The sequence below is a fragment of the Pectinophora gossypiella genome, chromosome 27 (assembly GCF_024362695.1).
Source record: "Pectinophora gossypiella chromosome 27, ilPecGoss1.1, whole genome shotgun sequence".
Classification (NCBI taxonomy): Eukaryota; Metazoa; Arthropoda; class Insecta; order Lepidoptera; family Gelechiidae; genus Pectinophora; species Pectinophora gossypiella.
The window spans coordinates 5,641,593-5,653,112 of record NC_065430.1 but is presented as its reverse complement, the minus strand read 5'-3'; the positions used below and the strand labels follow the sequence as shown (position 1 = coordinate 5,653,112).

At 37.4% G+C, this 11,520-nt stretch overlaps 2 protein-coding genes across 2 annotated transcripts in view; both read left to right on the top strand.

Annotated features, from left to right (window-relative positions):
- LOC126378958 (uncharacterized) overlaps positions 1-11,520 on the top strand; it is a 170,779-nt gene that overhangs the window by 147,968 nt on the left and 11,291 nt on the right. The gene's annotated exons all lie outside the window — the stretch shown is intronic.
- On the top strand, positions 4,923-10,654 carry LOC126378962 (uncharacterized). The gene is made up of 8 exons (XM_050027515.1): positions 4,923-5,139; positions 5,570-5,602; positions 5,688-5,813; positions 6,567-6,777; positions 7,546-7,653; positions 8,804-8,951; positions 9,531-9,720; positions 10,209-10,654. The coding sequence occupies exons 3-8, from the start codon at positions 5,700-5,702 to the stop codon at positions 10,329-10,331; spliced, it is 894 nt and encodes a 297-aa protein (XP_049883472.1). The 5' UTR covers positions 4,923-5,139; positions 5,570-5,602; positions 5,688-5,699; the 3' UTR covers positions 10,332-10,654.

The following is an 11,520-nucleotide window of genomic DNA, read 5'->3' as shown; positions in this document are numbered from 1 at the left end:
CTGTTTCTTCGGAATTAGACACAACGCTGACTTCGATCCTATTCACTGCCGTGCCACATTATGTACTGAGTTTTAAAAATTGTTTTATGATATTTATTTATTTATAAAAAAAAGGTACACCAACAGCTTATATAATAAAACATTAAATAAAATAAAAGTTACATCAGGAATTAGACTGTTACATAAGCCAATTATAGGTGCACACAACATTTGCAAAGTAGGACAACGTAATCGTTTAGTAGATAACTAAATAATAAAATTTAAAAAACAGATAAAAAAAAAATACATAAAAAAGTAAAATATATATTATGCTGGAGGACATAAATATTTATTTTGTTGTTTTTACTCTGTTTGTAACACTTTGTATGTAATGTGTCACAATTTGTTGAATAAACATTTTCTCTCTCTCTGTCTCTCAAAAGCATTAGACCAAATGTTGCTTGTTAGCAAGTTTATTGCCAGCTGAAATTCTGGTACTGTTATTAATAGTAATAATAATGAATACTATTTAACGTGCGTGTGTGGAGCCGAAGCCAACATGTAGAGGCCCCTTAAAACATTTTAATCTGAAGGTGATAGTAGGAATGTTGTAGTTACTAATAACTAATAATAATAATTACAATACTTATCACCTTTAGATTATAATGTTTCAACCCTCTACGTGTTGGCTTCGGCCCCACGCATGCCTTCAGGGATTATTACACCTATAATATAAGAAGACCAGGTATGCTCAATCCTATGACAAGCCGCCATTGCTAGCCCATTGATGACGTAAGTGTTACCATTAAATTGGTATCTCAACATTCCAAAGACGTAAATATTATTAATGACAATTAAGTGAATTACTGACTAATGTATTTAATTACTATTACTTGTCACATATATAACAATCATTAAAACTGCAAGTAAATCTTTTACTAAAAGTTCAAAATTTTCTTGCAAAGTAAATTAAAAAAAATAGTCGTGGGTAATTTATTTTTACGAAATGGCAACGCAGGGTTTAATGACGTCAGCTGGGCTAACCTTAAAATGTTAGCTGTCACTTTTGAGCAAACCTGGTTTTCTTATACCATGGGTGTAATAAGCCCTTTCCAAAGTTCCGGGACTCCATATGCCCGAGCTTTTAATTAATAATAATTATTACTATTACTATTTTTGTGTATATTCTTAAAAGATACCAACTTCTAAATCAATACGATGACGTTTTTATGCAAATTATTACGTTATAAATATCGTATTTGGATGCGTTTTTTTTTTTTGTAATAAAATAATAGTTGTTATTCTTGTATTTTAATAGTGAATATTGTAGATAACTTGTCGTGTGCAATATAGCTGAAATATTTAAACTTTGAAGGTAGAAGTAACATTTAAGAAGAGACTTTCCAGGGTTTGTTCACCAAAAACAATATAGATGGAGTTGTACAGCTTTATCGTGTTAATTATCCATTTTCTACAAAATATAACGTAACGGCAGAAGCATATTATATAAAAAAAATTGTTGCTTGATATTTGGATCACATTATGTATAGAATTACGTTGCTACATGTATTGCTTCTCTTTATTTTGATCAGAATAATAAATGGGTGGAAGATGTAATTGTGCTTGGGTGTAATATATATTACAATAAACAATTCACGGCACGGTTTTTTGTTGGCACGTTCAATTCATTTATTACTAATTATAAGCGTAATATGGGTACTGGCAGAATATCAGTGTTGGTGAGAGTGGGGCACTCGTACCATACTCTTAGCAACAATATGCTGAGTCAGTCCCATTTCCCTGGGCAGTGTTAGCTACTAGTCACAAATTGTTAAACTTAATTTATGTAAATGCTTTTGTAACCTTCACTGTTTTGGGAATAAAGTTATTCTATTCTATTCTATTCTAATAAAAAGGGTCATCATTGATACCGAAAAACAAAGATAAAAGATGAATATGTCTTTTATCCATGAAATTAGAAGGTTAAAAGTAAAACATAATATCTGTTAACCATTAAATTAGAAGATTAAATGAAGAAAAAATCTGTACAGCGCCATCTACATTGATTTTGAGGAACGTAGCGTGGAAATCTCTCACTGACGTTAGAAGACTAATAAAATACATTATTAAAATGCCAGTCAATCGTGCGCTAGTTTTGACTTGTAATAAAATACTGATATCGGAATCGATAATCATTGACAAATACGATGATAATACTGACTAATGGTGTCTCTTTGGGCGGACTAACTTAATCTAAATTTAGCTTGACAGCTCCTAAAGTAATACCGTCCTTCACTCACTATAAGTGTAAGAAAGGGAGGCAGCTACTTTCATAGGCGGGTCCAGGGGGAACATGGGGACATTCACTGCAATTTTATTTAATTCTCGACTATAGAGAGATAGGTTGTCTGTCACTTGGCCCAAACAACCCCGCCCGCCCCCCCCCCCCCCATATTAGAAGAAGCTCCTAAAGTAATACCGTCCTTCACTTACAATAAGTGCAAGAAAGGGAGGCAGCTACTTTCATAGGCGGGTCCAGGGGGGGGAACATGACACATCCACTGCAATTTTATTTTATTCTCCACGGAGATAGGTTTTCTGCGACTTGGCGAAATTCCCCATATTAAAAAGGAGCACCCGGTTACTTGCGATCATGTCAAATTAAGTTTTAAGTTGACGGTTGCCCGAATTTGCACCAATGAGTGACGATACAATTGTCATATGACAGAGAGTGTTGCAACTAGAGAATGCAATCCCGACTGGAGATAGCAAATTCTTCATCCATTTTGTCACGTTTTTCTATGACGTCATCGGTTGCTTTTTCATACAAATTCCGTAGTGATTACGTGTTTTGACGTTTAGTAAAAAGCAACTGATTTGACTATTGTACACCACTAATAAAAGGCATGTATTCCGAAATGGTAACATTGAATTTTTTGAGGTGAAGTATTTTATAATTTCAAACAAAAACGGAAAGACTTAAAAGTAAATTAACGACCTGTGTTCATTATAAATAAAGAAATATTGGCCCCGATTCCCGTAGACACCTCCTAATTTTATTTTAAGTTATACCTGTCATTTTCTTTTCCGCCGAAAAGGAAAGGAACGGATGATTGGCAGATGTTAATTTTAATGAATGAATAACCCGAATTAATCAAATAGTCATCACGCTGATATGCAACCCGTTTGACGTGTACTGTCGACTTAATTCTGTCGGGTTATTGGCCTATGTAAAATTTTGAGAGGGTTGTTTATCTTTCTAAAACTGACGTGTGTTTCATAAATTTTATGCCTGTCGATTACCCGTCTCTTTCCTTTTCGGATAATAATATGACAGGTAAAACTTAAAATAAAATTAAATGGTGTGTAGAATCAGCACCATTGTAACTGACTGCGGTGCCTTTGTACCTGGCCAATATTGAGATATATTTCGCGAAGTTACTACCTAACTTCAGCTTCTGTTAGCTAACTGCTGTTGCTGTTAACTGACGTCAAGTTGCTATTAGCTGACACAACAAATATGAGCAACGAACGAACAGCTAATAAAACTAAATTAAATAAAACGTTTTAAATTTCTGTGAGCTATTGGATGTCTCTCGTCAGCTAAGATGAGGCAACTAATGACGTCAGGATGGAAGTGACTTTGCGAAAGTATAGAAACAGTCTAAAATATAGATTAAAATACATTTTAATGTGTAAATGTTATGTTGTTGCGATGTAAAAAAAATGCTAAAATCTATGAAATATTTATTAGTAAAATAATAATTTTTGTTTTATTTTTGAGTATTCAAAATGGCGCTCATGAGGCTTTACTATAAGCACACCCCGGACACTTCATACAAAATAACTCGTTTTACACAGACACTACACATTGACGTTATCGTACACCCGCATCTGTGTGTGTGACGTATGACGCCATACGATTGAAGACTAAAGTAAGACCGAGGGGGTGAGGTAAACCTAGCTTTCCCGCTGGTGGGGAGCGGAGAGTTTGCGCTCTATAGGTACGTAGTGTTATTTCGAAGTGTTATGTAAGAAGTAGACTCGATTGCCAACTCCACAAATAACCCAGCGTGAAGATACCTATAGCAGCTGAACGCTTTTTTAACGAACCCTATAACAATCAATTAGTGAGGAAGTTTTTTATCAAATTATATTTTCCAATTAGGTAAATAAAGTTTATATTTGTTTGTAGCTGTATACATCACAGTCGCGAATTGGTTTTGGTCAAATATTGTCCAATGGGTGATAAAAAAAGTATTTTAGGAGTATGTCTTGTAAGTACCCACCTGTTTTACATACATTAGATCAATCCTATTGTCCTTTGGGGTCGGCAGAGACTACATAATTCCAATTACAAACCTGAAATCCTTACACACCACTTTATTATCTATTTTTTACCGACTTCAAAAAAGGAGGAGGTTCTCAATTCGACCGTATATTTTTTTTTTTTTTTTTTTTTTTTTTTTTTATGTTTGTTCGGGCATATCTTCGTCGTATATGAACCGATTTTGATAATTCTTTTTTTTTATTTGGATTATTAAGGACTTACAATTAGTAACGGCAGGAAGAGTCTCAATATAGTGTTAGTGACATCGTAAAGAAAACTTTGAGGGATAATTCAGACCATGATTCTGTGTTGATGTCAGGTGGAATTTCCCGTCGAAAAATTTATGTTAGTGTTTTTCAAAATTATTTTCAGTTTCATACTTTTGCGACGGTAAATTCCTCTTGCTATCAACTCAGGATCTGTATATAGTTTTATAAACGTATGTCTACCATCGTGTGGATTGTTGAGTAAGTTAAAACCTCATCGACCCTGGTGTTAGCGTTTTGATTGAGTCGTCGAAGGTCCTGACATGACTCATGTAAGGATTACTTACTAACACTAGTAAGTAGTAACCGGGACCAACGGAAGTACTGTAAACGGAGGTTGGTATTTTACACATAGGTACATGAACTCACGCCTATTTCCCACCGGGGTAAGCAGAGACTATAGAATTCAATTTGCTTCGATCCCGACATACTTCTCTTGCTTCTTCCACATTCATTCAATTAGTTATTTTAATGTCGATATTATCAAATTTTTAAATTTTCTAGCTTACAATATCAGTAAGTTTAACAACGGCAAACAATGGCGATGTGTCTTCATTTCAACTGGTGAGTTGATATATTTCTCTTATTACAAATGTATCTCATTTAAAATGCTTCAATTAGTCAGACAATTGGCCCCGAGTCCTGCAGACACCGCCTAATTTTATTTTAAGTTATACCCGTCATTTCCTTAACCGTCGAAAATGAACGGCAATCGACAGGCATAAAATTTATGGGACATATGTCAATTTTAGGCAGGAATTAAGTAAAAAAAATAAAATGGGTTGCATACCAGCGAGATGCCAATTTCATTCGCCCGGGTTATTCATTCATTTTAAAATTAACATTTGTCAATCATCCGTCCCTTTCCTTTTCGGCGGATAAGAAAAACTTAAAATAAAATTAGGTGGTGTCTGCAGGAATCGGGGCCTTGTCTGGTAAATATAGCGTAAGAAATATTCTGATGCAATTCTAATGAAAAGTAATCTTCTTTCAGCTTGCTCGCCTCTCCTTCCCTACGGTGGAAACAGTAAGTTATATAATTAGTAACATTCAAAACCCAATAATATAATAATGGGAGATTTTCTTATTTTCATGCATTTTCATATTTTCAGAAACCTTACAACATGCCCGGTATTAAAGACATAGATCCCAAACATAGTTACGCGGACGACAAGTTTGAGAAACTTCAAGAATACTACTCCTACATGAATGGACGGATGAAGGAGCCCCATAATCCAGTGAGTTTGTATTTAAAACATACTTATTCAGAAATAAATTGTAGGTATGTAGGTTTTAGAATTTGCTCATCATCACTAATTTAAGAGCCACGCTCTTGTCGGTGAAGCATTCTCCACTCTTGTCTATCAAATGACTGATATTTACTTCCTGATACGACACGACGTTCACCTTCTCTTTAATGTATTCCGTGTAAGGTCTTCTTGGTCTTCCCCTTCATCAGTCGTGTCTTATTAAGTGTCCATCTTCTGTCCATGTCTCATCAATAACTCTCAATATTTTCCTCTTTTCCCTTACTCTTACTAGCACTTCCTCATTAGTTACTCTTTCAGTCCAACTTATCCTTTCCTTCCTCTCCAACACTACATTTCAAAGGCCTCGAAGGAAAATTGTACGGCTATTGAATCGAAAATGATACCAAACCTGACTAAATATCTAAATCCTACGTAGTTTTTAACGTAAGACTGTTAAGGCTAAAATTGGCATGAAAAAAATCAGGTGGATCCACTTCGAAAACCCGTCTTAGGGATCCAAAGACCAATCCTGTCGAAGGGAAACTTTAGTTCAGCAAAAGCCGTATTCTTCGGTTTTTCGTCATGTACCCTGTACCCTGACATGGCTCATGTATTGGTATTCGCGGTCCGTTTTTTGCAACTCGACGCCCAAGCGTCTATTTTGCGTGGCTCATGAAACAACCACATAATCACTTTAGTAAATAGTACGGTTTGTTTTACATCTGTTATCATCACATACAGACAGAACGCAAGGAAATCCTAGAAAGCGCTGAGAAGAAGCTATTCCTCTTCGTAGAAGACCACGTGAAAGACCTGAAGCGGCTCCTGTTCGCCACCGACATGGCCCTCATGTCCATGGTGCTGCTGAAGTTGAATAAGAAGATGGACACCTCGGAAGCCAAGATCAAGAGCACCCAAGCCAAGATCCCCTTTGGACTGTATACTAGCCCAGGTAAGATCCAATGGAGGACTTTCCAGGCTAGGTTCCCCAAAAATGTATGAAGCTGTACAGATTTGCCTACGTTTAACCTTCTAATTTCATGGATAACAGACATTATGCTTCTTTTATCTTCGTTTTTGGGTATAAATGATGACCCTTGTTATTACACCTAGGCACAACACATCTTCCACCTGTTATTATTAGGCAGCGTCGTAATTCTACTTATAAGTACATAAATATCAAGTAACTATTATTTTTATATGTGCTTCTGCCATTACATTGTATTTTGGAATGATTATGTTTAAATAGGTAATTGAGGAGCTCGGTGGCGCAGCGGTAAACGCGCTCGGTCTGCGATTGTTGAAGTTAAGCAACTTTCGCAAAGGCCTGTCATAGGATTGGTGACCACAAAAAAAATCATCTTGAACTCCTCCGTGCTTCGGAAGGCACGTTAAGCCGTTGGTCCCGGCTGCATTAGCAGTCGTTAATAACCATCAATCCGCACTGGGCCCGCGTGATGGTTTAAGGCCCGATCTCCCTATCCATCCATAGGGAAGGCCCGTGCCCCAGCAGTGGGGACGTTAATGGGCTGATGATGACGTTTTTTGTAGGTGTTTTTGGTCTATTACAGAAACGACATGTAACCAGGAGGTCTTAAGTGCAACCAGTTAATTTATTGCTTTGCAAGAAACTGATTGGACTTTTGCACCTTATCGTACCTCTGACTACCCCAATAGGGATACAGTCGTCAGCTTATGTTATTTTATTATTTGGTTCTAGAATTCAAATGTCTGGGCACGTCGTATTACATTGCGTCTGCGCACAACCAGGAAGACGCTCAGATGATACTCTCCAGCGAGAGAAAGCCACACTGTTACACATTCAGAGGTAAGCCACGTCGTCAATAGCATTAAACAAAACTTTTATTTACTTGCACGTTCAGCTGTTTGTCTTCCCGGGCATGTCGTAAAAACCGACAGAGGGATTGTGTCCTCTAACATGATGGACTATTTTATGGGCGATAGGCTGATCCCTTATCACAATACGGTTCATCATATCCAGCTTACGACATCGTATCAACAGTGGCTGCAAGTTGTCTTTGATTACTTGTGGCTCTGCCCACCCCATTAGGGATTACGGGCGTGAGTTTACGTATGTATGTATATTTACTTGTAAACAATGTTTTTACAAAAACACTCGTTAAAACTGTAAAATAGTTTCTATAAGGTATGTTGGCAGTATCAAACTCACTACTACTTACTGCATATAAAGCATTTTAATGACGATAAAAACTGCCTACTTCTCCCAGCAGGTGTCGCTACTGTTGAGTGTTCTTAAGTTTTGACATTTCCCCTTACTATTTGAGTAAACAAACATAATTGTTTTGGTTATATTTTTACACTACAACCCTTTGCGCAGCGTTTAACTGCAAAATCATAGTGTTATATTTATTCCCTAAAGATCGAAAAGAACAAAACTTATTTTCAATCAAAACTGCCTTTTTCCAAGTGGCTTTTCTTGTTCGTAACTCATTCTTCAGACAGGATACACTCCACGTTGCTACACATTTTGTAGCAATTTATCACGAAGTTAGCTGGACAGTATGGAGAACTGTCAAAATTTAGGAACGCTCAACAGTGCTGCCACCTACATTTGAGCTTCTAGTTTTTATTTTTACAAAAAGGGTTATTATAAAGTTAGTCATTAAGATATGAATGCATGGGATTAACTGTCTGAGAACTGATATTAGGCAGCTAAATTACTCAATTGTATACCAATATTTTATGTTTATTTTTTTAAAGAACGTCTAGGGCCCTGTGCCGAGGTTTTTCTTGCAGCTTCTTTTCCCCGGCTATACAGGTTGTGAGAAGCTGCAGTAGTTTTAGGCGGATGAGACGTTCGTTATGTAAAAATTGACGATTCAAAGTGTAACTATGTTACCAACTGAATAAAGATATTTTTGAATTTTGAATTTGAATTTATTCTCCTTATATTGGCTTCCGGTATTTGAAGCACTACCCTAAAACGTTCTGTCCAGGTGCGTTCGCGTTCATCGGGTTCTACCACCGCCATTCGGAGACCACGTACGTGGGGCCCCACGCCGAGCAATTCCAGGCCAAGGACCCCAGCCAGGGCCTCTACTGTCACTCGGACGATAACTGGAGCGACGCTCAATGCATATACAAGTTAGTAGCCTGAGACGTTTGACGCCCTAAAGACTAAAGGTACGACAAAACCAGGTATACTCAAAAGTGACAGCTAACATTTCAAGGTTAGCCCAGCTGACGTCATCCCACATTGCGTTGCCATTTCGTAAAAATAAATTACCCCACGACTTCAGGTGGTAAGCGAATCGTATGAAAAATTAAATAATGGTAAGGAGATGATGTTGATGTTGTTTTTAATATATTATTATTATTTTATTTATTTTTTTTGCACTGTCTATCCCGCTACATTTTTCATTAAATTCATATCCTATACCTAAAGGTTGCCTGGAAGAGATTGCTACCTTAGCAATAAGGCCGCCTGTTGTACTACCAATTTAATTATAATACTAATGTATTTTTAAAGTTATTCAAGTGCAAATAGTAAGACCGAGCGGGGGTGAGGTAAACCCAGCTCAGCCGCTGGTGGGGAGCGGAGGGTTGCCGTTCTATACGTAGTATTTGGTAATATGATGATTAGTGGAAAGCTGAAAGCTGGTGAAAAATAAATGTGGTCTGTGATTTCTTTTGTAATGATATTTTTTTAACCTTCTCCACCAGGATCAACCCCCGCGAGGAGTTCCCTGAGTCGGTGGAGTACGAGCCCAAGGTGTCGTACTGGTGCGGCCCATATCGCTACTTCATCCCGGCCACCACGGACATCCGCTGCATATTCTCCATATTCTCCATGAACTTCATGCTGCGGTTTGGATACGATGGTGTCACCTACAAGAGCTCCGACCTGTCTTTCGTTAGTATTTCTTCTTCTTTGCGAGTCGATGGCGATCGATACTAAATTTTTGCTGACCAATAATTGGCCATGCTTACGGCATTGTCAGTGGCTTCCTTTTAATACTTATGACAAGTGCGGGGTATTCTTCTATCGTGTGGTTGTGAGGTGGAGTAACCTCATCAACCCTGGTGTCAGGGTTATTATCGAGCCGCAAAAGGCCCCTGACATGCCCCGTGTAACGACTATGCACTCACATCAGAAAGCAGTAACCGGGACCAACGGCTTAATGTGACTTCCGCAGCACGGAACATCTTACTTTCGGACAATCGGGTGATCAGCCTGTAATGTCTTAACAAAACTAGGGATCACAAAGTGATTTTTTTGTGGTATGTCCCCACTCGGATTCGAACCAAGGACCATGAGTCCAAAGCTCAACCACTGGACCACAGAGGCCGTTTTTATTTACAGACACAGGATTACTGTTATAATTTCTTATTAAATTACAGATGTACCAAAATGGCCAAGTGTTCTACACTGACGAACCGTGGGCTGGCATGTCCTGTTGGAACTGGGCGTGCAAGTGGCGCCACAACCAAAACCAACGCTCCAACGAATTCTTCGTCAGCTAACTGCAATCCGAGCAACGCTCCGTCAGCTAACTTCTGCAACATACCGTCAGCTAACTTTAGCATCATACCGTCAGCTAACTTTTGCAACTTACCGTCAGGTAAATTCAGCAACATTCCATCAGCTAACTTTAGCAACATACCGTCAGCTCACTACTGCAACAAGCTTCTGTTAATTAGCTAACTTCTGTAAAGCTTCTAACCAGCAAACACCAGCAAACTGTATCGTAAGCTAAATTTATGATAAAGAAAATTGTTGATTTTGAATTGTTTTATAAATATTTTATTATATAAGCCGAAACATATTATCATATTTTATTTATATATTTGTGCATAAAAATCATATATTATTAAAAATAATAAAAGTATTACATTATTTATTTGTTTAATTTTATTTTAAGTTGTACCTGTCATTTCCTTGTTCGCCGAAAAGGAAAGTGACGGATGATTGACTACTGTCAATTTTAAAATGAAATAACCCGGGCGAATCAAATAAACATTTCGCTCATATGCAATCCGTTTGACGTGTGCTAACAACTTCCAATATAAAATTTCGGAAGCGCTTATTTACATTTCTGCATAAATATGACGTGTGTTCCATGAATTTTATGCCTATCGATTACCCGTCCCTTTCCTTTTCGGATAAGAAAATGACAGGTATAACTTAAAATAGAAAAGCAAGGCGCGGGCGGGGTTTCTTGCGGCGGAAGGCAAGAGGGAAACCACTGCCCTATTTTTCTCTAAAAAAGTAGCATGTAAAATGCTGCACAGACAAGAGCGTCGCTCTTAATTTGATGATGATGAACTTAAAATAAATTTAGGTGGCGTGTACCGGAATTAGCATTGACCCAAAAAGTGGATGCGGAAACTCAACTCTCAGTGGTAAAGATAAAAGTTAAGTCCAAAAGAAATTGCTGGGATTATTGCAAACTACGTTGAGATAAAGAAATATAAATCAAAGATAATATAATATTCCGTGTAATATTATTATCTTAATGATAAATAATGTACTTTTTCGATAAGCGCAGATTTTTGTGATTTTGTTATCATTTGGCACGTTTGTTGCTACGAGGTACGGGTCAATCGAAATAATCTGACGTCTGAAAGCAAACTCCACTTTGAGACGTGCCTGATTTATACCCAATTACGTAGTCAGATGCATGGTATAAGAAGCCTATAATATTCAAGTCAA